At 49.6% G+C, this 27,208-nt stretch overlaps 6 protein-coding genes across 13 annotated transcripts; 3 read left to right on the top strand and 3 right to left on the bottom strand.

The window, feature by feature from the left end:
* Nucleotides 1-148: 148 nt before the first annotated feature.
* FOXG_05552 (uncharacterized protein) lies at nucleotides 149-9,126 on the bottom strand. Of its 3 annotated transcripts, XM_018383930.1 has the most exons (4): nucleotides 8,649-9,126; nucleotides 6,519-8,590; nucleotides 1,212-6,467; nucleotides 149-1,154 (listed from the first exon to the last, which is right to left on the bottom strand). In XM_018383930.1, the coding sequence occupies exons 1-4, from the start codon at nucleotides 8,785-8,787 to the stop codon at nucleotides 606-608; spliced, it is 8,016 nt and encodes a 2,671-aa protein (XP_018240937.1). In that variant the 5' UTR covers nucleotides 8,788-9,126; the 3' UTR covers nucleotides 149-605. The 3 variants fall into 3 exon arrangements, with proteins under 3 accessions (XP_018240937.1, XP_018240939.1, XP_018240938.1); XM_018383932.1 differs by having other exon boundaries at nucleotides 149-6,467; XM_018383931.1 differs by having other exon boundaries at nucleotides 6,519-8,664.
* A 64-nt stretch (nucleotides 9,127-9,190) lies between these two features.
* FOXG_05551 (uncharacterized protein) lies at nucleotides 9,191-18,572 on the top strand. Of its 4 annotated transcripts, none has more exons than XM_018383928.1 (8): nucleotides 9,221-10,456; nucleotides 10,507-11,218; nucleotides 11,276-11,442; nucleotides 11,491-11,846; nucleotides 11,897-11,994; nucleotides 12,045-14,066; nucleotides 14,116-14,191; nucleotides 14,244-14,812. In XM_018383928.1, the coding sequence occupies exons 1-8, from the start codon at nucleotides 9,709-9,711 to the stop codon at nucleotides 14,481-14,483; spliced, it is 4,419 nt and encodes a 1,472-aa protein (XP_018240935.1). In that variant the 5' UTR covers nucleotides 9,221-9,708; the 3' UTR covers nucleotides 14,484-14,812. The 4 variants fall into 4 exon arrangements, with proteins under 4 accessions (XP_018240933.1, XP_018240935.1, XP_018240936.1 ...); XM_018383927.1 differs by having other exon boundaries at nucleotides 9,253-9,383; nucleotides 9,442-10,456; nucleotides 11,276-11,846; nucleotides 14,244-14,847; XM_018383926.1 differs by having other exon boundaries at nucleotides 9,191-10,456; nucleotides 11,276-11,846; nucleotides 14,244-18,572.
* FOXG_05550 (uncharacterized protein) lies at nucleotides 14,249-18,629 on the bottom strand. The gene has a single exon (XM_018383925.1). It carries the CDS (start codon nucleotides 18,123-18,125, stop codon nucleotides 14,886-14,888), a length of 3,240 nt encoding a protein of 1,079 aa, XP_018240932.1. The 5' UTR covers nucleotides 18,126-18,629; the 3' UTR covers nucleotides 14,249-14,885.
* A 3,774-nt stretch (nucleotides 18,630-22,403) lies between these two features.
* Nucleotides 22,404-25,046, top strand: FOXG_05549 (uncharacterized protein). 2 transcript variants are annotated; one of them, XM_018383923.1, is made up of 4 exons: nucleotides 22,404-23,619; nucleotides 23,680-23,854; nucleotides 23,914-24,167; nucleotides 24,223-25,046. In XM_018383923.1, the coding sequence occupies exons 1-4, from the start codon at nucleotides 23,545-23,547 to the stop codon at nucleotides 24,637-24,639; spliced, it is 921 nt and encodes a 306-aa protein (XP_018240930.1). In that variant the 5' UTR covers nucleotides 22,404-23,544; the 3' UTR covers nucleotides 24,640-25,046. The 2 variants fall into 2 exon arrangements, with proteins under 2 accessions (XP_018240930.1, XP_018240931.1); XM_018383924.1 differs by having other exon boundaries at nucleotides 22,404-23,854.
* FOXG_05548 (uncharacterized protein) lies at nucleotides 24,818-26,843 on the bottom strand. 2 transcript variants are annotated; one of them, XM_018383921.1, is made up of 3 exons: nucleotides 26,206-26,843; nucleotides 25,302-26,123; nucleotides 24,818-25,248 (listed from the first exon to the last, which is right to left on the bottom strand). In XM_018383921.1, exons 1-3 carry the CDS (start codon nucleotides 26,243-26,245, stop codon nucleotides 25,109-25,111), a joined length of 1,002 nt encoding a protein of 333 aa, XP_018240928.1. In that variant the 5' UTR covers nucleotides 26,246-26,843; the 3' UTR covers nucleotides 24,818-25,108. The 2 variants fall into 2 exon arrangements, with proteins under 2 accessions (XP_018240928.1, XP_018240929.1); XM_018383922.1 differs by having other exon boundaries at nucleotides 25,302-26,843.
* FOXG_05547 (cytochrome c oxidase subunit 7) lies at nucleotides 26,532-27,024 on the top strand (the record flags this gene model as incomplete). Its single annotated transcript, XM_018383920.1, has 4 exons — nucleotides 26,532-26,555; nucleotides 26,660-26,702; nucleotides 26,843-26,873; nucleotides 26,937-27,024. 4 exons carry the CDS (start codon nucleotides 26,532-26,534, stop codon nucleotides 27,022-27,024), a joined length of 186 nt encoding a protein of 61 aa, XP_018240927.1.
* Between the last annotated feature and the right edge of the window lie 184 nt (nucleotides 27,025-27,208).

The raw sequence follows: 27,208 nt of genomic DNA, 5'->3' as shown, positions 1-27,208 counted from the left end.
GAATTTCTCTGCTTGCACCTCCTTCTGTGGGTTCACGCTAATCCCAGCACGTCAAGCGAGGGCTGCACGTGACCCTCAGGGTCGAAAATGGCAGGAGCAAGAAAATGTTAGAGCGTATCAAATTATATGCATTTAAAAGATAAATTATCAATGAATCATGATTCTGACAATTGATTACGGGGGTCTCAACAACACCATATTTCGTGTGATCACTGTGAAGTGAATATTGGATGAATATTCATTATCAAGATAATCATTGGTAATTTTGATTCAATTGAGCGGGTTAGACATTTCAATTGAGAAGGACGAGAAGATTATATATGATTCGCATGCTTTACACAGCTTTACACAGTTGTGGACAGTAGGAGTGTGTTAAAACAGTTCTACCAAGTTTAGAATTGTAGTTGTAGCCCCTGAGATCATGTTGGTTACCTCTACTACTTTTGCATGCATGATCGAATCTTCGTTATCAAGGTAACAAGCAGATATGATTTGTGATGAATTTACCTGCTGTTCATCGAGTGGAACGGTATATTGAACGGCGTTCCTTCTGGACACATGCCCAGACAGCCTAAGATTTTATTTGCGATATGCTCTTTTACAGATTATGAGAAGGCTTCGCTGCCCACATCAACTTTTCCCACACTCCAAATCTCCTTCTCATCCTCAGCTTCATCATTAGACAGTCCCAGTCCCCCCTGTCCACCCTCAGCCTCGCGCCTCTCGCGGGCTTGAGAGCCTAGCCTCATGGCAACACGTTTAAAATAGTCTCCCATGCTCCTCTTGGTGTTGGCTGGCAGATCTGCTCCTGGACCAGCCATGAATTTATCGAAAATGCGGCTCTCTTCATCAGCCACATTGAAAAGCTCCACAAATGCCGCCTCAGCGGCGAGCTTGACGGGAATAACGGGGTCGCGAACACTGGCAAATATGGGTTGTGCTAACAGAGCGATATGAGGTCGGACCATTTCCATATCATTGCGACTGACAGTACGAACGACAACCAGTGCAAGTCTGCGTGAGTCGGTTGCATTGCCAGGTTGGATCACAGAGGCAAGAGCTTCAAAAATTCCCTTTGTAGTCTCAAATGTCTTGGGAGAATCTGATAGCAGGTACTTACCAGTTGCCAGAATGCAATTGTCTGCAACAAATACCTAGACGGTTGTCAGTTTACGAATCACATTCGGTCTGGGAACACAGCTGTGGCTTACATTCTTGTTGGTGACGCCCTGGCAAAGCAAATCGGGCAAGTCATCAGCCAAGGGGCTTTGAAGCAGCGCGTCTGGTGACTCCACGAGGACTGAGTTCAGGGCAAGGACAGATGAATGAGTGAAATGCGAGGTCGCCACGCGGTTCTTCAATAAACCATGAGCGGCTTCCTCAGGAACATTTTTGATGAGAGCCCCCAGCAGCTTGGCATTAGTGATGGTCATGGTCTCATCTCTCTCGTCCGTATCCATGTCGATAAGTGACAAGACAGAAGCTCGTGACGCCTCACCCATATTCGCACCCGCCTTACTGATAACTTCATACAAGGCCTTGAGCATGGCCGTCTTGACACCAGGATCGGCTGTCTTCGACCCAGTGACTAGCTCAGCAATCAACGGATCGATACGGGGCGTATACTTGATCAAAGTACCAAGTGCCTTGGCAGCCCGTGTTCTCAAAGTCTCACTGGATGGGTCCGCAAGAGACTTGGCAAATGTACGTTGCAGCTGTGGAAGAAAAGGCTTCAGTGCTGCAGGCATCTTATCCAGGAGATTATTGAGTGTCAAAAGGATCGCCGACTTGACTTCAGTGGCGCGCTCTGAAACGACACGGATCAGGGGACCAGTAATCTGGGTAACAAATGGCTTCAGAGAGGCCTCGCTTGTTCTGTCAACGATGTCTGAAATACCCAGAGCAGCTTGAACTCTTTGGTCTGCAGTACCATTCATCAAACCTTGCAGGAAGATTGGTAAAATGGCATTGATACCCTTCGGTAGCTCGAAGCCACGCAGGTTTGCTCCTGCAACACCGATACGCTGAAGAGTTTGTCGAGTGGAAATGACGAGCGACTCCATCTCCTCCTTTCGCAGCTTCTTTGTGAATGCGCTGAGAGCCATCCACGCGGCCTTGACGACATCGGCATCCCTGTCGTCAAAGGAGTTAAGCAATGAACGAATGATATCCTGGTTATATCTGGAATAATCCACGCTGGCAGCGGCAAAAAAGTTGCCCAAGTGGCGAGCAGTAGCCGCTCGGCGTCGGTGATCCTCGTGTTTGAGAAGCTGCAGGAGAACGTTCATGACCGTATTCAGACCATCGTATTCGTCGATCGACTGAACGACGGTGTCGAAGGATGTCGCCAGCTCTTCACGAAGGCCATCATCGTCACAATTTATCTCGTTATCCATGAGCGAATTGATAATGTTGGGGAGGCGACGGTTCATCGCAGGTCCAGCAACCTTGGACAGAGAGGCAAGAGCCTTGGCATCGAAGGCTGATATGGGTGGTGTCGTGAGGGTTGGGATGAGGTTTGGCAGGATAATATTCGAGCGAGTCGTCTCAGTAAGCAGGGTGAGGAGTGCCTGCAGAGCATTGTCTGCTTCACCCTCGGAACGCAATAGGTTGAGAAGGAAAGGAAGAACTTGATCAACTGCTCGCTTGCCAAAGATTTGTTGAAGCGAATCAAATGCTTCAGCAGCGGCTTCTCGGACATTCTCATCAGAATCCGTCAGTGCGGTACGAACAACGGAAATCAGGGTCTTTTCGTGATCCTCAAGAGCCTCCGGTGAAGCAGATGAGATAAGCTCCCTCAGAGCAAAGCAAATACCCTGCTTAGCGTCAACATCTGTAGATGTCTGAAGGCCTTCTTCCAAAGTGGGAAGAAGACTGGAGAGAACACTGTCTCCAGCCTTTCGAATAAGTTCTCCCAGGGCATTGCTGGCAATGACCTTGTGTTCCATATTGGAACTTCCCAAGCGACGGATAAGAAGTTGTGTGAGGGTTGGCACAAGCTCCTTCAGAGTTCTGGGGCTGTGAACAAGAACCTTCCAGACAGCAATAGCGGCTGAGCGAACGGCCCCAGCTGTATCGCAGCGGCACACGTAGAGTGCAGAAAGTATCTTATTCCGCTTCTCCTCTCCGAGTGTTTCCTTCAAAGAAGCGCCTGCTTCTTTGATGTTCTCGTCCTCCTCAATGTCCTCAGCCTCGGTTCCAGCCTTGATACCTGTAAGGTTGAAGAGAAGGTCCCCTACAAGTTCGACAGAGCTAAGTCGGATTCTGTAGCTGTCGTCCGCAAGGCCGCGTTCAAGTTCTGGAAGGAGGAGATCGACAGCACGAGCAGCGAAATTTTTGACCAGCAGACGACCTGCACGCAGTGCGGTTTCACGAATCGACTCGACATCGTCGGCAAGACCGGCCAGAATAGGTGGTACAATGCGACCCAAGTAATTGGAGAAGCTGTTGCCAAAACAGACAGGAAGGAAAATAAAAAGTGACATAAAGCCTTCGCGAACGGCGGGCTTTGAGGATTCGACATTTTGAAGAATGGTGGGAAGAGTCTCCTCCAGCCTTGTCGTTCCCAATCCAGCGAGCACCTCGCTAAGAGCCTGAGCAGATCCCAATCGATCGCCAGCACCAGTATCTGATTTGAGAGTCTGCATCAGACCAGGAATAAGATCGGGAAGTGTGTCTTCCCCAAGCTTCTCGACCAAAGAACCCAACGCTCTGGAAGCCGTCGCTCGAGTGGTAGGCACAGGGTCGACAATGGCAATCTTCAGACCAGCCACAAGTACCGGCAAATGCATGACCACGTCCTTCTTTTCGGTCAGATGAGCCAAGCTACCGATTACCTGAGCTGCCTTGCGCTTGGTATTGGAACGATCGCCCAAACCACGCTGCAGAATGCGAGTGACCAATGCCAAAGATGGAGCATCAAGGTAATGAACAAACTGGACCTTGATGAGCGAGTCCAGAGCTTCATCTGTATACTTTGTAGGGTCACTCAGAGCCTTCAGAATAATGTCGACCAACGATTTAATTTCTGGATTGTTGATGACTTCGCCAAACCTCTTCAAGCTTCGGTTTGCGGCAGCTCTTACTTCCTTGTGGCTGTCGTTTAACACACCCGTCAGAGGGGGGATGATGTCTGGCAGACTGTTGGCGAGCTGCTGTGGATCGAGATATGCCATTGCACCAAGAAGGTCACAAGCACCCTTCTTGCTCCTCCACTGTTGCTCTTCAAGACCATCAAGCAGAGTTGGCATGATTCTCTTCACACCGTAAGAGCTTAGCTTCGCAAAGCACGACTTAGCCGCTGCCAGACAAGCCTCACGAACGTTCGCGTTAGCATCACCGAAGCCCGTCAGCAGCTGGGGCACAATCTGGATCACGTAAGGTTCAAAGACGCGTCCAAGCATAGTTGAGAGAAGTTCGTATGCTAGCAAAGCGGCCTCACGCTGATTTGCCTCCTTTTTGTTTTCCATTGCGTCAGTGAGAGCTGAGAGAACTCGGTACTCTCTTAGTGCCGCAATACCCCTGCCCATTACAAGGCCAGCCAGACCATAAGCCGAACCTCGCTGAACAGCATACTTTTTAGAAGTGAGAAGCTGCTCCATGATTTGACCAAAGTACTTGGAAGACTGGTCAGGGCAGGCTCGAATCAGGGGAGGCAGACATTCAGCAATGGCATATTGTACCGTCTCCGAGGGCGTACTTAGAGTTGCCATGAGACGGTCGATAACGATAGGTATCTTGGGATCACCAGGGCTCAAATGGCGAGCCAAGGCACCGTACATAATGATCACTGCCTCGTTGACGCGGTCAGCAGCATCGCTGTTCTTGTCTGGTTGTTCCAAGGTCTGTTCGAATTTTGACATGAGGTCATCAAGGATGCCCTTGCCGTGAATTTCGATGGCCGTGATCGAAGCATCCAGCATCTCACCTCTCACTGCATCGTTTTTATCTCCGAGAGGACCGGCATCGATAAGGAAGTCAAAGAAAGGATCCAGCTGATCAACCTTGAAAACTGGAGCAATCTCTTTGAAAGCTGTAGCGATACCTTGCCTTCCTTCCCAAGGATCGGACAGATCCATCTTTTTGGGCATGCCGAACTCATCGAGCTGCTGAACCCGGGGCTTGGCAAGCTCGACATAAGTGGTTTTGAGCTGGTCAAGCACCGCATCCAAAGACTCATTATGTAAGCTAGCTGCTTCAGCCAGGGAGCGAGCAGCGGCACGGCGCAACTGCCCATCTTTGCTCTCGAGGAAAGGTAACATTTTAAGTGGCACCTCCGGCGTCACTTCGAAGCCACTCTCCTCCCATATCTCGCGACCGAGATCTTGGTTTTCTTCCTCATCGTCATGAGCAGCGATCCAGATTTCATCGGAGTAGCCAAGCTCGCTCATGTCAACTTCAGCGCTGATAGATTGCAGCACAGTTGATCTGACTCGAGTTTCAGGCACCAGCGCACCCTTTGCAAGAATAACCATCTCCTCACGGTCCATGTTTGGTGCGATGCAGCGGCACATATCAGCAAAACAGTCCCTGAGGAGCTTGTAATGTTGAGCATATGCCTGCATAGAAGTGATAAGAACTGAAAGAAGCTCGGCACGAGGAACAGCCTCATCACTACAGACATCTGTATGGTATGAGAGGAACTCGATGGCCAATACTAGCTGAGCATCTGCATCATCGGGCGAATCACCAACTCCACCTTTACGGAGAAGCTCCAGCACGAGGGGCAACGCGTAGATGAGTGATACAGAGTCGAAAGGTCGCTGCTCGCCAGCAAACCGTAAACGGTACAAAACTCTTGTTACCAAGTCTTCAACAGCTTCCTCTTGATAGTTCTCTGCCAGCGACACGCCGCGCAGCCTGAGGGCCGCGACGCCGACGAAAGGCCTCATCGAGCCCAGGCGCTCTGTAACCTTCTCTGCGCAAGTTATGTAAGCCAATGGTGCTGCATCACCAGTGATCATAGTAGCACCGGCGTCCATAATGCCGATCAAGAGTGAAACTGCAGTACCGAGCCATTGGGCAGCATCTGTTGGTGGACCAGTGGCAAGGCTTCGGATAATGCCAATGCCCCGCAAAAGCCTTGCCTCGATCTCAGTTATAGATTGCCTGATTAGGCTCTCTTTCTTGAGTTGAGCATTGACTTTTGCGTTCTCCTCTGGGGTTAGCTTCTTCTGTTGGCCCTTCTTTTTTTCAAGCTGACTCCTAAGTTCTTCCTCCCATTTGAGAATGTCATAGTCCTTTTTATTTTTGTCCAAGACTTGCTGAGACTTCTTTGCAAGCACATCAACGAACACAGTACCCTCAGGCGTTCTAAAGATGGCCGCTTCGACAGGACCAATATCGTGGAGTTGCTCGGCGTTGAGATCGCGGCTGAGGGTCTCCAGCAGGCGTGGAATAATGGTTTCGGGAGCAACAAAAGCTAAGTCAGCAGCTGCGTTGTACGCAGCTTTCTTGATGGCGTCAACCTATCGGTATTGTTTAGCAAGATTCTTTTACCCCAGGGACGTCATACAAACCTTCTGGGAGAACGATGTTTGATTCTCTATTTCTGTCACAAGCTCATCTTGGTACTTCTTGACCAGATTGCCAGGGTCCAGTTCCATTCTGAGGCACAAATCGATCCAGTTTGCCCTAGGGATCAGCTCTGAGCGCGCCAGAACAAGGAGATTGTTTGCCTGTGTCTCGAGATCCTCCGTGTTGATGGTTTCCCCGGACTTTTCGATGTCACTAGGGGTCAAACAGATAGCCTTCACAACCTGGATCAGGTTGTGAGCACCTGATGATGGTTCCTTATCAGGAGATCCAGAGTGCTTCAAATAATCCCAAAGGCCGGCAATAATGAAACTTGATACCAGTTTTGGACTACGAACGTACAGATTGGAAAGGGTCTTGGAGGTCTCCTGCTGAACAGTTGCCGGTACGCTCTGAGCGGTAACTAGGTGAATAATTGCTTCAGACCAAGCGAGGGCAACCTGATTATCAGCCCCCTTGTCAAGACCTTGAAAGATAGAGTTCAAAGCACGTGAAAACCACTTAAGATCCTCATCGGCTGTGACCTTAGAGTAGATTCGAGGACTGAGGAGGAAGGATGACTTGGGATCCAAGGATAACGATTGCTTGGTAACCGATGCTTTTGCCATGCTTAAATCGGCTGCAGAACCAGGAAGCAAGCGCTGAATATGTGTGCTTACAGCCGTCAGAATGTAGGCACCAACAATAAGGCCGTTCTGAGCAGCACTAGCTGCATTGGATGTCACCTCTGTGAAAGTGGTAATGACTTTTGGTATCACTGCGTCCACAAAAGCAGCCATTGCCGAAGACACTGATTGCGCTTCATTGATGGATTGCAAGATACCACCGACACGGAGCAACCAGTACTTCCGAGAAGGAATTTTCTTTTCAGTAAGGCCCTTAGTAACGGATTCCAGCACACTTTTGGGGACCTCAGCATCGTTGGTCAATAAGAAAGAAACCGCTTTTGCTAAGGCTGAAGTCTCCGCAGCTAAAGCACTCTCATTCCCTTCTTTGGCAGCGATGACTGCAACTGCGTTTGCGACTTGCTCGGCACTTGCTTTTGAAAGAGGTGCAGTCTGAAGCATTTGCGCATGCAGTACACGGTGGTCAGGAGATGCAAGTTTACCGGATTTCAGGGGTGTCGCAACCTCGTTGATGACTTTTTCCAAAGACGCAGTGTCGCCAGACTTGTTGACCAGGGCGCTGAACGCATCTAAAGAGCCAGCACGAATAGCTGCATTGGTAGATTTTGCATTTGACAAAAGGGGCTTGAGCAGATTCTGCTCAAGGATCTTGGAAAGATCAAAGTTGTCAGGGAGACAACGAACAAGAGGCGTGATAACTCCACCAAGAATAACCTCAGGGGCACGCAGAAGACCCTTCTCGAGAGCAGGGATCAGCTCTTTAGATATTTCTTCAAGTGTGGCGAACGAAGTGAAGAAGTCACCGAGTCCAAGCACTAGATGCTCTGGAACACTGGTACGAGAGCCAATTATCTCTCTCGCAAAGAAATCGTAATATTTGGATTTGAGAGAATCGAGAATAGGTCGCAAGTGATCCTTCCTAGCGGATACGCCAGCGATGACACCAAGCAAGACAGCATTCCTAGAGGTCGACTGAGCCCCCTTCGCAGTCAGGACATCAACAGAAGCAGAAAGCCGTTTTTTACTCAGTTCATTCGAAGAGAAGAGTTTCCGCAAACCCCTCCTTGTAACAATGATGGCGGAGTGAGTGACTGACTTCCTGGAAACGGGTTGGTGGCACTTTTCCAAAGCATCCGCGTCTGCTAGGATAATATCGGTAGCAAACTGGTCCCACTGCGAGGCATCGAGATGCTGCATAAACAAACTGCACCATTCGACGAGAACGAATGCATTGGTAGGAGCAATGCCAGGTTTCTGGCTTTCCTTGCGCAAGGCAGCAATGAGCGGGGCGATTGTCTTGGAATCGACACCAGAGGAAATGAGCGCAATCAGGCACTTCTGCACAGACAACCGGGACTGCCTATCTGCGTAAAAGGCATATGTTCCGAAAAGGAGTTGGAGGAGACGTGTAATTGAGGCGCTGTCAAGGGCTTCGAAACTATGGTCAGCTGGTTGATAGAACCTTGGAGAGGACGAGGGCTTGCGCACATTTCTGGGCCAATTTGTCTTCGATTGTGCGCAACTGAGTGATTCGAACAGCGGTCGAGGATGAGGACAGAGCCTGTTTAACGGCGGCCATGTCAAGAGGGGCCGGAGCGCCAGAATCGGATGAGTCGCCCTTAGACATTCTGGAGTTCGGAAATGGAGGTGTATGTTCGGGTTGGTGAACTCATCTGGGGCTACCAGAGCTCGTGAACGCCAATTCCGAGGCGTAGATCCTCAGTCGAGGTGGTGGGACGTAGGTAATGTCAAGAAGGTTTGGTGGTAGGCTCGTAGTTGGTGTTTTAGAATTTTTGGGCACCAAATCCGTCAAGAGAACGCAAATATCTCGACCTATGGACCTTGACCCCACGCTGAATCAACAGAAGTCACCTTACCTAAGACATCCAGACAGGATAGGTAGGTAGGCAGCTAGTCGAAAGCTCGACAGGCCATTTAGGTGGGGTTAGGAGCCCTGAAAGTCTCTAGCCCACTGAAATTATCGTGGCACGGTATGACGCATCGTAGGTTGACCGGTCCTGATACATCACTAGCCTCCATGACTAAGCCTTCAGTATTAGCACAGAAGCCGTTCAACAATGCACCTGTACCTTGCAGATCTACTTGAGTATCGATCCAAGGACAATCTTGTCACTGCCTAAGGGAAGTCGGTAGATTGCAATTCCGTTGCACTGGTAGTATATCTGCTTGACCATGAATCTGTCCTCAAGACCCTTCTTCTAGGTGATCAATACTTCATTGTTGTGGTCCTATCCCTCCCCTCTAACTCATCCTCATTCAGGCACGATCCACAGAACTGGAGATCAAAGCCCTTGCGTCACAACCTCCACCTTCAAATCACTTCACTCCTGCACCCTTCGTCTGTAGATCGGCACTTTCAATGACCTGCAATCGAATTTTGTAGCCCTCCATATTGCAGGGGTGACCCAATCCTCAGTTTCACTAGCAGATTTCTCCCTCGGCCATGTTACCTCCAAACTAGAGAGTGCTCATTCTTTCTTCAACCCTTTCTCTGTCTTTACCGCCTGCTGGCCCTCCGTTGACGATAATGGCGGGTGCGAAAAAGAAAAAGAAGCCCGCCGCTAACCCAGCTCGAGGGTTCGCAACTACATCGGTTGCTTCCAAGCCCAGACCTGAGGTTGCCGAGTCTGAATCGAAGCCTGTGATTATCAAAGGCCAAACTGCCCCTCCATCGACCCAGAAGGATGCCCCTCCATCCTCGTCCGCAACCACTGGCGATGCGACTACCAATTCTGCAACCCAGGAGACGGCCCTCAGCCCCGAAGAGTTCGAGAAGCAGTTGGAGGAATCTGAGCTACAATTGCTCGTGGAGAAACATGCAGCCAAAACAAAGAAAGATGCTCAACGGCAACGGAACCGTCTCGATACTGACCGTCGACTCCTTCGTGGCCAGGCCGATTCTATCAATAGTTTTAAATGGCTACCGCCAGATTTGATGGATCACATACTCGACCTCGTGCAAGCAGAAAATCGATTTGCAGCTTCTAGCCTGTCCTCCTCAGAAAATGCTGGCGCTGGGAAGGTGCCTCCTGAAGAAGACATGGTCATCCGCCTCTGGACATTACAACAGACCCTGATCGCAGCAGAATTCCCTAAAGACCGAGTGGCGGCTGCGATAAGATATATCCTCGATATAGCACCTAATGTCGCATCGACAAATCGAGATTCTATCTGGGGGCTTGAAGAGGCCCTCGACTGGCTAGCCAGAGAATGCAAGATTGGAGAACTGCCGAGTTACGAACCTAGATCGAAGCCGATCCCGAAAAGCACCACTGGTTCGTCTCCCGACGTCTTGGGCCCCTCTCCGACTAATTATGTATAATAGATACTCCCCAGGACAGTCCGATACCGAGCCGCTCTAGTACTCCTCGTCAAACTGATACTCGGAACGGCCGTAGAAACAAGCCAACTGGGAGCAACGCTCGATCAGTCAAGGGTTCCTCACCTAGCAAAAAACTGGTGGTAGCTTGTGATAGCGACATAGAAGCTGATGAGCTTGTTCCAAAATACCTGGAGACTAAAGCCAAATTGCTAGAACACGAGCGCGGAAAGGGCCGACCAGATAGCTCAAAGACATCGGAATCGGACGAAGAACTTGCTGTTGCCAAGCTCGAAGCTAAGATTAGGAAGATCGAAAATGATGTTCTTTTCGATAAGTATGAAGCCGAGCAACGGTGGAAAGCCCAAAGAATCGATCTTGAAAGGCGACTGGCTGCCGAGAAGCAAGAATACCAAGCTCAATCCGAGGTGATACCAGCCAGGGCGGATGAAACTCCTCATGAGCAGGTGGAAAATGATGACATTAACGATGAAGCTGAGCGTATTGCCGCCGAAGTCCTGGCCGAGGGGCATGATGAGGATGAAGATGATATCGGCGGATTATTTGCATCTCTGCCACAAAATGAGGTTGACGCAAGCACAGGCGAAAGCCGCACAATTGTGAACTCAGCCGATGGAAATCGAATTACAATTCGCGATTTTGGGAAGTGGACGGGCATTAGTCCTCGAAGGGCACTCGAGGAAGCATGCCGTTCGAGGTAAGCCCACTTGATGTCGCCACAAATTGCATAAAACGTGCTGATCGCGAATCTTAGGGACTCATCGGCGAGAATTTCATACTCTTTTGTATCAGATGCTTCCTTCGCAAATCGTCATTCCTTGGATATTACCTGGACCAAACCTCAAGAAGTGCCACCACCGGCGGCCTCATCTGACGTACAACTTGTAGCGGACCCATATAGATTCACTTTCACGATGATCGGTATTGCAACACCAGATGCTAAGCAGTCCGAATCTTATATTTCCACAGTGGCCTTGTTTTATGCCTTCAGCGGCAACGCCAAGGACGAAAAAGTGGTAATCAGACTTCCCCATGTCTGGAAAGACGTTTGGGCGGAACTTGCTGAAGCACGAAAAGCTCAAATTGACGAGCAAGACAGAGATGTGGTGAGGGATTTGAGAGCTCTAGTGCGTCAAAGACATGACCAGGAGCTTGAAGATGGTGTTATCATTCAAGGTGCGTTTCGGGGACGGGGCGCCAAGCATACTCACGACTCTGGCGACGATGGTGGTCAAGATCGATCAAGGCAGAACGCTGCAAATGGGGAGTACTATCAGAAGATTTGGGCGGAGAAGTCGAGCACGCGCAAGTTTCAGATGATGCTGGTAAGCAACAAACTGTGTTACTAGGTTGTCATGACGCTAACGAAACTTAGCAATCCCGAATGCAACTCCCCATGTGGAACTTCCGAGAGCAAGTCTTGACTGCTGTCGATGAGAATCAAGTGATAATTGTCTGTGGTGAGACTGGATGGTATGATCTTTGAGCACGTCGTTCTTGAGGGCTTGCTAACTGGACAATAGCGGAAAGAGTACTCAAGTTCCGTCTTTCTTGCTAGAGCACCAGCTTTCTCAGGGGAAGCCCTGCAAGGTGTACTGCACAGAGCCAAGAAGGATCTCTGCGATCTCTCTCGCTCGTCGTGTCAGTGAAGAGCTTGGAGAAAACAGAAATGACCTTGGAACCAATAGATCCCTAGTCGGATATTCTATTCGACTCGAGGCTAATACCTCGAGGGAAACAAGGCTGGTGTATGCAACCACTGGTATTGTAATGCGAATGCTTGAGGGCTCCAATGATCTGCAGGAAGTGACGCACCTAGTGCTTGATGAAGTTCACGAGCGGTCTATTGACAGCGACTTTCTTCTGATCGTCCTGAAGAAGCTCCTCATAAGACGCAAGGACTTGAAGGTTGTTCTGATGTCTGCTACAGTTGACGCGGATCGTTTCTCCGCTTACCTTGGCGGAGCACCAGTTCTCAATGTCCCTGGAAGAACATTCCCAGTGCAGGTTAGATACCTTGAGGATGCTGTTGAACTTACTGGATACACGCCTGCGGATTCTGAGCCTGACAAAATGGTTGACTTGGATGATGATCCTGCAGAGAGTGAAGGAGAAAACACCAAGAGTGATATTTCCAAGAGTCTATCAGGATACACTGCAAGAACACGGTCGACACTGGCTCAAATTGATGAGTACCGTATCGAGTTCGATCTTATTCTGCAGTTGATAGCTCAAATTGCGGCTGACGAACATCTGCAGAATTTTAGCAAGGCCATTCTGGTGTTTTTGCCAGGTATTGCTGAGATTCGCACACTGAACGACATGCTGCTAGGAGATCCCAGGTTTGCCAAAGACTGGCTTGTTTATCCTCTCCATTCAACCATCGCTACGGAGGACCAAGAGTCGGCATTCCTTGTCCCACCATCTGGAATTCGTAAAATCGTTCTTGCCACCAACATCGCCGAAACCGGAATCACCATTCCCGACGTCACTTGTGTCATTGACACTGGCAAGCATCGTGAGATGCGCTTCGATGAGCGACGCCAACTCTCACGCCTGATTGATACCTTCATTTCCCGTGCCAACGCAAAGCAAAGGCGTGGTCGAGCAGGGCGTGTACAAGAAGGGTTATGCTTTCATATGTTCACCAAATTCCGCCATGATCAGTTAATGAGCGACCAGCAGACGCCTGAGATGCTTCGACTTTCTTTGCAAGACTTGGCGATCCGAGTCAAGATCTGTAAGATCGGAGGGATCGAGGAAACACTGGGCGACGCTCTTGACCCCCCCTCGGCCAAAAACATCCGTCGGGCGGTTGATGCTCTTGTAGACGTTCGCGCCCTTACTCAGGCTGAAGAACTCACACCACTTGGACACCAGTTAGCCAGGTTGCCTTTAGATGTATTCTTGGGCAAACTCATTCTGTATGGAGTCATCTTCAAATGTTTGGACATGGCTATCACTTCTGCTGCTATCCTATCTTCCAAATCACCCTTCTCGGCGCCGTTTGGACAGCGCACTCAGGCAGATAATGCTCGCATGGCTTTCCGTCGGGGAGATTCCGATCTTCTCACTATTTACAACGCATACCTGGCTTGGAAGCGAGTATGCCAGTCTGCTGGCGGCGGCGGAAAGGAGTTCCAGTTCTGCCGCAAGAACTTTTTGAGTCAGCAAACTCTTGCAAACATCGAAGACCTCAAAGGGCAACTCCTTACCTCTCTCGCCGACTCCGGCTTTCTTTCTCTTACTGAAGACGAAAGAAGAGCCCTTTCCCGAGCTCGGTTTTCCGGAGGCAGGGGACGAAGGCAGCAGCAATTTTATGATATTCCTCGAAGAGTCAACCTCAACAGCGACAACGATGTTGTCTCGGCATCAGTTATCGCCTGGAGCTTTTACCCCAAGATTCTTGTGAGAGACGTACCCGGATCCAAGGGTTTAAGAAACATCGGCACAAATCAGTCCATCAGTCTCCATCCATCGTCTGTCAATCGGGGACGCCACGACCTTCGATGGCTTTCCTATTATCATATTATGCAGTCCAGAGCGTAAGTATAGCCGAATACAAGGGAGGTGAGCTAGCTAATATTCAAAAAGGGTTTACCACGCCCACGAGGCTACTGCCGTGGAAGCATTCGCCATTGCACTTCTTTGTGGCGATGTACGATGTGATGTAAGAACAACAAATCTTTTCTATAGCTGTATTACTGATAAGATTACACCAGATGTACTCCGGAATCATCGTTCTTGATGGGAACCGCGGTCGCTTTGCTGTGCCAGACTGGAAAACGATGCTAGTCATGAAGGTCCTCCGGACACGTTTACGAGAGCTCTTAACGAGATCTTTCAAGCAGCCAGGCAAGCTTCCTACTGCTCAGCAAGAAAAGTGGCTTGATGTTTGGCAGAGGATCTTCACACAAGATTTTCAGGATAGATCTACCGTGGGCATAATGAGCAAGGGGTGAGAATACGTATTATATGGGTGTCTTGTTTGACTAGCGGTAAACTGAATATCAAGGTCATCGTAGGATGCCAGAAACCAGAACGGGAGACAAGTTGCACATGCTGGGAGGAAGGTGCTTATTGTTTATCTTGCCAGAGTTTCTTGGGGAGTGATTGGCGTATAGCTGACCTGGCCTCGAAGATCAGTGGAAAGCCATCTGAGCAATACGCAAATGAAAGAATAAGACCGCATGATAGCTCAGGTTTGATTTGATTGGTTCGCATTCGACAACTGCATTTATTCGTACAGTTCCATCTAATAAACATGCCCTTCCCTTCCCTAGTCCCCTGGATATCATTGAAGTTTAATGAATTACATTATGCTACATCAGTATACCACTCAAAGCCAGCGACTGACCCTGCACTTATGATTCAGACCCAGACTTTTCTCCTTCGTCTCCTTTCTTGTTATCTTGACCACTGGCGAGAAACATCGCCTTGAAGTCGGCGTTGTTCTTCTTTGACGAGGTATCAGAATCGCCATTCTGAGCTGGCTTGGGTGCGCTGGGCTTGAAGCCAAGACCACGGCGAGGGCCAGGTTTCCCAAGCACTGGTCGCCGGATTGAAGTTGGCGGTGGCATGAGAGTGGTTGACGAGCTACCTGCAGCCTTCGTTTTCTGTTCTTGACCCTTGATCCTGTCCCTGTCCCTTTTCCCGTAGACAATACGGTCCTGGGTACGTTCTGCCTTGGCTTGCCGAAGTTCATCCATTGTGCCAGTTCGAAGCTTATGACCCTCAAAGTCCATACTATTGAGCTGCAAACTCGCCTTTCCCGCAGTGGCTGCATCGACAAACTCGATTTTAGCGCCACCATTGCCAGGGAGCACAGTTAGCTTCACAATAGCACCCAAAGGCTCGACGAGTGCTCGGATTCGTGCATCGTTCACAGTATCAGGTAAGCCCATAAGAGCGATCGTCTTGGCTGAGATGTCTGCTGCGGTGGGTTTAGACTGAGCTTCATCGGGTGCGTCTTCCATTGCTTCGTCACCCTCAGCATCGTGCGGTGAAGGCGCAGGCGAGCTTCTGGCGGTATCCGCAACAACGGTTGTTGCAGCACGTTTAATCTTTGACTCTTTGGAAAGAGCAACTTCTAGGATCTGGCTCTTGAACTTGGTATTGTTCATTTCTGCCACGGCCTTCTCGGCCTCCTCTTTGGTCGCAAAATCAATGAAAGCGAATCCTTTAGTCTTACCCACCAGGTTGCGGGGGAGATTGACTCGCGTGACATTGCCATACTTGGAAAAGACTTCTTTCAGATCCGCCTCGGTTGCCGTTCGATCCAAATTGCTGATATGTATCTCTCTGCCTTCTGCAAGGGCACCTTCACGAGCCTTCTTGTGACTGGGGTCAGAATATTTGGCGAGTAGTTTCAAGCCTCCTTCGAGAACCGTGCCATCTTTCTTCACAGCTTTCGCTGATGCCTCCTGATCTCGGAACGAGACATAGCAAAACCGGCGTCGGGCATCGACCTTCAGGCTGGGCAATCTGATGCTCAAGATCTCGCCGCAATCTTTGAAAAGGTCGCGAATGTACTTTTGATCAGCAGCAGGAGGATAATTTGCAACGTAAACGGTCAAATCGTTCCCTAGCTTTACGGTAAGTTGTGACTGACCGAAGTATTTGCCGTCTCTCAACAAGGCGGATTGAGCTTCTTCAGGGGACTTGAATTCGATGAGTGCTGTCGAGGAATCGGTCTTCTCCTCGCGGACCAGAGCCGTTATGTTGTTGATGTGGCCGTACTCTTTGAAATATTGTCGAAGCTTGGTTTTATCAACATCGGCCGGAAGATTGGAGACGAGGATGGTCGAATTCTCCCTGTCTCTCTTTAGGGGCTGGCCGTGTTGAGTTGCCAGAGCTTGTTCAGACACCACCCCGTTGGGCTCATTCCTTTGTCGCTTGCTGTTGTTTTCAGGTCCATCTGTGGGGTCAACTTCCAAATCCCTTTTCCTCTTAGAACCACCCGGTGATGTAACCCCCTGGCCCTTCTCTAGGGTTTCAGGGGCAGTGTAGTACGCGGCATAGGCCGCAGCCTTCTCTTGTTCCTCCCGTTCCCTGCGCTTTTTTACTTCTTTCCCGGTTTTGTGAACCCGGTCCGCTGCCTTTCGCAACGGCAGTGGCATTTCGTAGTCGTTGCAATGCTGCATATACACCTCCAGAACTTTCTCTGGCCAGTCAATAGTTCTGCGAGCAACAGCACGGGTAAGAACAGCAGTAGCTAGAGTTGGTATTCGATAAGTGCCACCGCCAGACGAAGGCGTAGGGCTTCTGTTGTCTTGGGCACCGGCTGATGAGAAGATGAGCATCTCCCACATATAATACCTGAACCAAAAGTCGTGGTTATCTGCATGGATTTGTAGGGCTGCCAGTTTGTTCCACTGAGCTCTAGCTTCGTCCACGGCACCCTTCTTTTCTGTGAGATACTGAATGTAGATGCGCTCAAGTCGAAATTTGGGGTCACCCTGGAAGTCCTTGTCGTAGAGTCGCTTTCCAACAACTGAAACGTCCTCCAGAGCTGCAATAAGACCGACATCGGCAACATCAACAGCCTCGTCGGAGGCACTAGCATCCATAGCATTGCGTTTCAGGAACCCACACCAAGCCACATACATTTCGATCATTCCCTCCATGCCATCTTTGAGTAATTGATCCTCACTAGTTGCAGAATGTTTGATGGACTCAACCTCAGCGAATGGACGCTTAGCCTCTTCGGCGCACATAATGTATCTATTCCAGAGAAGGCCGGACCAGGGGCAGTGCTGAACAGCTCTACGGAGTACGTCCAGTAGACTGCTCGGCGCTTGGAGATCGGTGTTGGATGAGGATAGAAAAACGATGTACTCGTACCAGGTATTTTGGTCTGTAGCAAGAGCACCGGTGAGAGCACGTGCGTAGAGGCCGCGGCATAGATCAATTCCAATTTCGGGATTGTCGTTGCTGCGCTTACTCTGAAGCATCTCCCACTCGAGATACGTAGTGAAGGCCGTTTTCTGGGCTTCGACATCGCCTGCGTCCGCCGCTTTCTTCAGAGCAGATTCGTAGGGGTCTCGAGCGGCGATCAGTCGTTTCGTCTCCTGGGCATTGGTGGTAACATCCTTCATGGATTCCTCCCATGCAGTGCGGTTATACTCTGATAGGAAAGTAGAGAAGTTCTGGGATGTTTCGTCCCAGGTAAGATGGGGAGTAAGCAGGCGGTCACGGTAAAGATGCGTGATGCGCTTTATGCCTTCGGGGGTTCTCGTCTTAGCCAGCAATTCCATCTCCAGTGAGATCCAGCGATCCCAGAGCAGATGACTATCCCCTAGGCGGTAGCGAATAGCCTCGTAGCCTTGCTGCCACAAGTCGAGAGCGCCGCCGAAGGAAAAGAGCTCTCGGCCGAGCATGCGCTCTTCATCAGACCAGCCATGGCCTGTAGGGGTCTGAGTAGCTTCCCACAAGGACCAGAAGTAGTTGCAGTAGGCAAGCCAGATGCGCAAGCTACCAGGCTCAGAGCCAACAGCCAGCTTGTAATGTTCGACAGTATTGACTCGCTGCTCGAGGTCGGAGGCGTTGCGGACGATCTCTTCGAGATAGGCAAGCCAGTTCTCTTCGCCTACTGGGTTGACCATGTTTGTCGCGTGTGCACGTTTTGGTGGAGGCGCATCACAGTATGCTCTTGGTATTATCGATACAACCTCAATAGCGGCGCATAGGATGTTTGAAGGTGAAACCGGGGGGGCAGTCGAAAGACCAGAAATTGTTGGAAACAGGTAGTCGAGGAACGTGTACGTGTCGACGCTGTCGCGGAACCTCTCGGGTTCGTGGGAATGAAGGGCTGGATGCGATGAGAAAGTTTGGGATCTGGTAAAGGAGAGACTGAAAGATTGGGATAATGGTGTCTGCCGTCTGGCAGTACCTGTTCAGCTCCGCTGAGTCAGTAGGAAATGAAATAATGGAGGCCTGGATTTAGAGGACGCAGACCAAAGGCAGCCTGAGGTTGATCAGCGGTTGCCTTGTATGAGTCTGCAAGACTGCACGCGTGGAGTGGGAAAAAAAGCTGCTGCCAATAATTCGACAGCTTCCAGTGGACTGGACTGGGCTGGGCTGGGCTGGGCTGGGCTGGGGACTAAGTTAAGCACAGGGATGCATTTTCCCAGAAGAACGGGAAGCGAAAGTCGTTAAAATGATGTAATGCCTGGAACTCCACTAAAGTTCAGGGTACATGCAGCGCAACCCTTCTTTGCTGCTCGTGTAGTAGAGTAGATGATCTTGAATTCAAAGCCAGCAGCACATTGGCGTGGCCTTGTTCATTTTTGAGGCCTACAAGTACCCCTGATACCTCTCTATAGTTTATATGAGACCTCTAGCATTGAAGAACAACATTTCATTCTTCTTTCCTACAGTCAAAGTGTCATTGTTTTCAGAGCATTCTAAACAATCCTGGCTCCTGGGTCCTTGAAGCCTCAGTACTGGATACATTTGCACTGGACCCGTTGTCTCTTGGTCGATCCATTTCCCAAAATGCACAAGCTAACAGAGAGTCTAGACCTCAATTCGACCCGGTCCTTCCAGGCGAGCGTGCAACGAGGCGCCTTGCTGGCTTGCACAGCTTGCTCCAATTGACCAGCTCTTTTCATCGGCTCATCAAATTTGGACCCCGAGCTGTTATTCCCGGCGCACGGTCACCATCGGGCTCCCGGCCTACAAAAATCCCCGAGTCAATCAACCACGACATGATGTGCAGGAATTGGCAAGTGATCGTCTTCACTTTCAGTAAAGACCCAGAAGAAAAGTTGGCGTTAATAAAATTGAGAGAATACTGGTAATCAAGGTGACGAGAATCATCTAAGCTTCATGTCTCAATTTTGTAGGCTGTAGGCTGCACACTTGCTATCGCGGTCTGCCTTATAATATGGTGTCACGAATTTCGTTTCCCAATTAAGCTTCTAATGTTTTGCTCGACGCGGTGTCTTGTAATCCCATCTGATGGAACTTCAACGTTATTCTAGACATTCGCATTCCTGCCAGACTAGGTAGGTATGTGCTTTATTACAGAATCCATCCCCAGTGTTGGACATTCAGCTGCCAGTTGAGGGCATTACATCATCAAGAATACACCAATTAATGGTTTAGGCAGTCCGTAAGATTCAGTTGGGTTGTAGACCAGACTCTAGCTGTTTTCAATGCCTCGAGGTGTGCGGACTTTCCAGCCTTTTCCAAAATATGCCAAAATAGCCGTCACGTAGCAAAAAAGCCTCTAACCTTTGACCAGACCAAAATTAACAAACCTGAAGGCCCTCCAAGGTTTGACAAAGCTTACCCAATTATTTCTGTCGTCACTAGGATCTAGGTCTCATGTTTTCTTGTCGCTAGAACGGTAATTCAGGTCCCAAGCTATGGGTACCTAAGCTACTGGATAAAGTATGGATCCAATGGCTCGGATGCATGATCCCGATTCTCTTGACACATTAACGTACCCGGCCACTGACATGACAATGTGCGGATCAGCTCGTGTGGTTGACTATGTTTACCAGTACCTCGCCTTTGCAGCACTTCTTCTTCATAAAATTCCTAAGCACGCAACGTTGTATGACAAAACTGACAATTATCTCTTGTGTGAAACGTGGATGACGATCTGCCTAATATCAAACCTACCTATGTTAACGAAGACGAAGACGATTATTGCATCGTCATTGTGCTCCACTGATCAAGAATATCGTGTATGTGTTAGATAAGACGGATTTTTCACTTGTACAAAGTACCTCGTCGAAAGGTGGTTTACTGTAGGCGGTACCTTCAAGACTTCCATATCTGAGTACTGTCTAACATCATAAACCTGTCGTTGAAATCACGATATATTTAAGTGGCCAATGAGTAATTCCAGATGGACAGCGATATTGCTCCAGGAGTCACGTTAACTACAGTAAAATCCTGGTGCATAGGAAACCTCAAAGCGCCGTTAGAGGTAATTATTTCAGTGCAACTTACGAAGGCTCCCTCACCATCAAGTGAGCCGACTGCAGGACGTCTAGCAGAGTGGTTAAGGCTGAACATTATGCCATTGGATAAAGAGCACATTTTCTTATGTCAGTTGTTTGATCAAGACGAATATGCGCTCAATGACAGCTTAGGCGCTTTGGATCAAGGAGACACAGTATGAAAAGTCTAACAATGGGATCTCAAGGCTGCATACCTCATTTAAATATGCCCAAAGCATTCTTGTGAGGTGTGCTCTCGAATTTGCTTGTGTTTCTTTCCCTTGAATTGATAGATCTTGAGGCTAATGTTTCACGCTAAAAAGAACAGTTCAGCTCGTGGTCTGGACATGAAGTATCTATTTGCACACACACACACACACACACACACAAACACACAAGTCTGTGGATGAAACAAAGATAAAGGCAACCTCTGTATCCAACGTCCAGGAAATCTACAGAATGAAATGGCTCAGGAGTTTGTCTAAGCATGAAACTCTTCTTTCCTGATGTCATCAAGGTTGAGCCGACCTTGTTCGGGGAGCTAGAAGCACAATTTTGATCCCTTTGTACCATTGTCAGAAGCTACGTGGGTGAATCCCTGAGGCCGATCTGGGGCCATCCGCCTCCAGGTTATTGTCGCACAAGTGACAGGCGGATGTGCCGCGGTTGTTTCGTCATGTGCGGCTGTACAAAGAATCTGACAGAGAAGCACCGGTCCCTACCGCCTCTGTGACGCAAAGGCAAGACGCGTGATGCATCAGCTTCGCCATATTGAATCACTGTCTTTGATTCGCAGTTAGCTTTTTTTGACCGCCATAATATACATGGCATTAGTTGATGACCACATCCATCAGAAGCTATGAAGGACTCTGACTAAGATGACTCTCCACTACGGCTGTCGTCAAGAATTTGCTTCAGGCTCGATGTTAACTATGGGGGTCAAGTTGCTGCCTCTCTCCGTCCGTAATCAGTCCACAATAGCCCGGGTGCACTACGGCGGTCATCCCGTGCAAGACGCGTTATCAAAGAAGCATTTCCGTATTCTAGCATGGATTTGGGTATTGGGTCCTGGTTGGTTGTGCTCGCATTGTTCTGGGGCTTGCTGGGATGCAGCTTGCACATCCCAATAAAAGTCACGAGTTCTGAAGTGGGTTGCATAAATGGCGCTCTTTGATGAGTTGTTTCCTTTCTGCAGCTCAGCTTCCTCTGGTTAATGCAAGTGGGCTCTCCTCGTGAAGCGCACTGCACTGGGCGTAATTTGTGTCTGCGTATTATCTGTTGTGCTCCGCCAATGTGTCGGTCTCGTATCTGTCAGAGAAAATCTAACATTGGTAGTCACCGTGTATCAAACCGCATAAGGTTTGAGATAGATGCACCAGCCCCGAAAGGACCAAGACGCTAGAAGACTGTAACGTAAAGGAGGGGAGAAGGGACAAAGAAGAGAGCAAGAAGCCGAAATCTCGTGCGCGCCATTCGGTACATACCTTATCTCACAGAGTCACACATAACGAAGTAATGGAAACTTAACAAGACGAGTCAGAGAAGAACATCTAGGATGTGTGATTTTCTCTCAGTCCCCGCAGGTACACATCAATACATACAGAAAATACCTAAGTAAGGTAGTCAGATGAAACAAGCGAGACCATCTCGGGAGATGGCTATTGGGCGGTAAACAGGCCAAGTGAGCTAAGGAATCTGGGATAGTTGGCGCTAGTACCTGGCGCCAGGGGAATATCCAGTAACCCCCCGCCGCTAGCAACGCTCTCGCAGCCCTGAATGGCAATCTTGCTATGCTTGCTTGTGCCCTTGGGGAATGATTGGCCCCCTTTTGGGAAAAGAGAGGGAACTGACGTTGATGGCGGTGCTTGTCAGTTTTGTGATGTTGGATCCGGTCCCTGGTGTTGCAGGAGACCAAGCCGCCAGGGGCACACAAATGCATGCACAAGGCGTTTTGTGTACAAAGAGTGTCGGAAAATCAAGGGCGGAGGGCGAAGAAACAACCAACAGGCATCCAATTGGCAGCCCAGATGAAGGTAAGGTACTGTACCTAGACCGGCAGAAAGCTTCCATCTATTCTATTTCTAGGGCTCCCCCGTGTCTATGTAAAGCTAGATCATCCCCTGGAAGGATCTGATACCCATCGAGCTGGGTCGCCCTTGTCTGTAACAGCACTGGACCAAGCTTGCTTGTGCTTGAAGCATTATTATTATTATTACCCTATTCTGCTTCTTCAGCTTGTTGCTCCCTCCCACGAAAGAGCGAGGGTTTGCATTGCATTACATTCTTTCTGACCTCAGTGCAATCTTACCAGGTCCCCCGTTCTTTTCCCAGTTCCCCGTCCACTTCATTCCTTACTTCGTCTCATCTCATCTCATTTCAATTGATCGCTTTACTTTCTTACTTTCTCTCCCTTTGGCTGTTGTCGTCACCTGAACCCACCTTTCTTTCTTCCGTTCTCAAACGGCTTCGTTTCTATTCTGCTTTCGTCCTGTCCTGTCCTGTCCTCGACTCGACTCGACTCGACTTCTCACGACCACCTTTCCGCGCTGGGCTCTTTCACTCTCTCAAGTGTCCCTCGTTATCTCACCATCCAGTCATTCCTTGTGGTCAATTCTTCGTATTCTTCTTTCCTTACGTTACTTTATTGTTCTTTTCCACCTTCCTTTCGAATTGCTCACTCTGGGCTAAACCGACAACAACAAATTCGCAACCTTCATTCACTCGTATTCTTCCCGGGGACCCTCCATCCGCTGCATCGAGTGCCACATTGGACCAAGCCACTTCTGTTACATTACACGACATTGTCCGACTCGTCTCTCATTTCTATTTGAAGATTTCTTTTCCGATTCTGCTGAGGGATTGTGCCTGGGTCTACCTGCGGCATTTTATCGTTCTTATCGCAAATTTGGAGACACCATTGTCACGATCCATCCCTGTGACCGCACCTGCCACCACTTCTCACACTCAGCTCTTTATCCGGCCTGTCGTGAACTTCGGACTTGGTTCACCTCGGGTTACTAACGATCTATCAAAGTAGCGAGGTTTTATCTCACTGCATACTTCCTCCGACATGCGCTTCTCTCTTTCAACTCTCGTGGCGCTGGGCGCCTTACAGACTCTCGGTGTCTATGCTCAGGACTGCGTCGTAAGTGACTAGCGCTTAATCACTATGCATTCACTCGAAACAGGTGCTGATGGTCTCCAGAACGCATGTGTTGAATCAGTAAAGCCAACTGTGGGCTGCGCAGATGCCACCCAGGCCGGTTGTATTTGTGTCAGCCCCAGCTTTATCAAGGGTGTGGCTGAGTGCGCAAGAGCGCCGTCATGCAATGCTGCAGACGCCGATATTACCAGCTTTTTGAGCAACGGGTTTTGTGTGGGTATGTTGCCAGAATTCAATAGTATCTTACACAAAATAGTGAAGACTGACATGACTTAGGTCAGCAACTCCCTGCCCTTCCAGAAGCTGCCGCAACGTCGGCTTCAGGCGCAGCGACAACATCTGCAGCAGCTGTAGCAACTTCGTCCGAAGTAGCAGCAGCAACATCGGAAACCCCTGCCGCGGCTGATACCTCTGATGCTGCATCAAGCTCTGCTGCGCCCCCAGTAACTTCAGAGGCGCCTGAAGCTACTTCGACTGATGTTGTCGATGCGAGTTCCACGGCTGAAACTGCCGGTGCCACCGAACCTACTGTAAGAAGGCTGTTACATTAAGCGTTGAAGGAAGCTGAATACTAAACATTGACAGGCCACTGGATCTGAGGCCTCTGCTTCCTCCACCGATGCCGACAGCTCATCAACAGCTTCCGAGGCGGCTGGTGCTGCCGCTACCTCTGACTCTTCAGATGACGACTCAGACAAGAAGGAAGAATCTTCCAGCGGCATGTCTGGTGCTGCGAAGGCCGGTGTTGGTATTGGAGTTACTATTGGTATCCTCGCACTTCTCGGCATCGCAGGTTTCTTCTTCTGGAAGAAGCGTCAAAACCAGCACGATCTCCCTCGTGGAAACATGGCAAGCATGTCACCGCCTATGGCTACCAGGGACCGCAGTTATCCCTTGCCCGACCAGGGATCGATTGGCGAGAAGAATGGATATGACCTTGAGCTAATGTCCCATCGATATGAGGATATGCTTCCTCGCGAGGAACCGCGACACATGGTTTGAGCAAAGCTAGCTTGTGGGAGATATCGGCGTTTAAAACGGGGTTAAGCAGAATCAATATATGGCAGATGACAATCGCATACGCACTCTATTAATCACTGCATAGCACATGTCTAATTGTAGTGCAATATTAGCCACTCGGCAAGGCACCAGCACATACCGCTTTATGAAACAGTATGGTTTTACCCGCGAAGGGCGGACGTTGATGGATTTGTTAATCATGAGTGGCAACAAGATTTGAACCAACTCGACGTCGGACGATTATTTTATGAACATAAGGCCAGAGCTAATATATCACAACAAAGTAAATCGAGTTAGCACTGGAGTGTAAACGTCAATCTCAGTCAAGTGTACATCCCATTCACTGTACATATCTTACAAGTTTCTATGAGAAATTACATGGTGGCCTCTGGTGACGCTTGAAGACTCCGTCTCTTCTTTTTAACTCCATTTTCGGATGGCAGTCGTGGTTTTACCACGAGTAATATGGCCTCTGTCCATATACTGGTCGGTTGGGGAGATGCACCCAGGGTCCCTTCTTATTCTTCTTTTCCACACGCTCCTCGTACTCTCGTATTCTTGTCTTCTCTTCCTTGAGTAATACCGTTAGACCTAGAGATGAGTTAGTAATTTCAAAACCAGATATGTGACCAATGCGGGCATACTTGTGCTGGGATGTCTGATGATGCCCATGCGTCCACGACCCTTGTAGTCGATTCTCTTCCCACGCCAGGGACCCCTCCCAACCCACGATTGAGCGATATACATTCGCGTAGGGTCCTCAATCTCAATCCATTTGCCATCGACTGTTTGGATCTTCTTGGGAGTTTTCAAAATCTCATTGTTGACTTTTCCGAGTCCCATACCACGCTGTGCAATAGCCAAATCTCGAGCCTCCTCAAGGTAATATCCGATTTCGGCTGCCATCTTCTTCTTGGACCACTTCATCTGCACAATGGCGTCGTCGACGCTCTTTCCTGCGATCTGACGGGCCAGCATTACGAGTTTCTTGACACTTGTGGGCATGAACTCGCTCTTGTGCAGAAGTTGGCGCTCTGACATCTGAATGCGCTCGTCTCTTGTCAGACGGCCGTTGCGGCGAACCATCTGAATAACCTTCTTGCGCTGCCAACGCACTCGACTTCGAGGATCGGGGTCCACAACCATGGCCATGTTCTCTTTCGTCTTTTGCTCGATCTCGGGGGCACCCGGGGTGGTGTCGGTACTGACTTTTTCGATCTCGTCCTGGAAAATGTTGTCCTCCACACCGCTGTACATGCTCTTCTGTAGATATTCTTCACGGCTCTTGGGGTCATCGAGCAGAGATGTAGGGTCCTGTGCGGGTGAAGCTCCAGCGTCTTTATTCCGGGGTTTGCCCCATCCTTTGAAGAGATTGGAAGCCCATTTATGCCGTCGTTGTACTGAGGGTCCGACAGTAGCAGAGAAAACAGGAGCTGGTGTACTAGATACAGGGTGTGCGGTCCTTGCTATAGAGAAAAGCTCTTGATTAGTCCCTGTAGCTTCTGGGCCAATTGAGTTGCAAAGAAGGCGGACTGAGCGTTGGCGTACCTGATACTGCCAGCCGCCGCGCGGCAAATCGGAGACTCATGGTTGCAGATATTGTCGGGCTCTGCAAACCGACCACTCTCTATGTATCTTCCAACTGAAGGTCGTTTCAATGGGCGAGATTCTTTTCCGCATAATTCGCCGTTGTTCAACCGGAACGCCGGACGATAAGCGTACACGTGACTCGGGTGCTAGCGCGATTAACATCAGCCCATCTTCGGAATCAACTTGGACCTGCTTGACCACATCGAAACTCCCCAGCACCTCTATACTCTCTCGAAAGCCTCGCTCCTTCGCCCGAACAGCTTCGCAAAAGTAAACTAGTCACAATGGCCGTCCGACCCATCACCGGTGTATGTTTCCTTCGACTCAATGGCTCGCTTTTCGCACTCGACCGGGCCAGAGGAGCCTGAGCCTCCCGGTACCAGAGCTTTTCGTGGACTGACAACTGCGCTAGATGCTCCGACGAAACCTCGTCCTGGACCTCAGCATCGCCCTCGGTACGTCGATTTCTCTCACGGATTGAATCGGATTGCATGAATTGGCAATTACATATTTCAAGAGGAGGATTCTTCGAGGGGCTGACAATTCGAATGATGTGGTTGGTTGGAGTGCACCTAGCTGACTAGCAACCTCGCAGGCTCCGGCTTCGTCATGGCCAACTTCTTCTGGTAAGCAATATCACCGATGACACGACACGAGGCTGGGAGTATATGCTTACCATTCCGATTCAGGTACGGCTTCCACATGCCCCGAACCAACGCCCGCGACAACTACTACATCAAGCTCGAAGAGGAGCGAGCTGCCCAGAAGAACGAGTAAAAAAATCAACGGACCGAAACGATACTTGGTCATTTAAGCAAGGGCAATGAGAGATGGGAGTGCACATAGATACGTTTAGGCGGCTAGCCGATGTTTCGTTTGTCGTGTAGCTGGGTAGAGAAGAGAATACCACCAACGCTTCATTTGAAACGGTCTTCGTGCATTCTATATTCATGGGCAAGGG

This window comes from Fusarium oxysporum, chromosome 7 (genome assembly GCF_000149955.1).
Source record: "Fusarium oxysporum f. sp. lycopersici 4287 chromosome 7, whole genome shotgun sequence".
NCBI classification, from domain to species: Eukaryota; Fungi; Ascomycota; class Sordariomycetes; order Hypocreales; family Nectriaceae; genus Fusarium; species Fusarium oxysporum.
The sequence above is the reverse complement of the archived record's forward strand: the minus strand, read 5'-3'. Positions and strand labels throughout refer to the sequence as shown.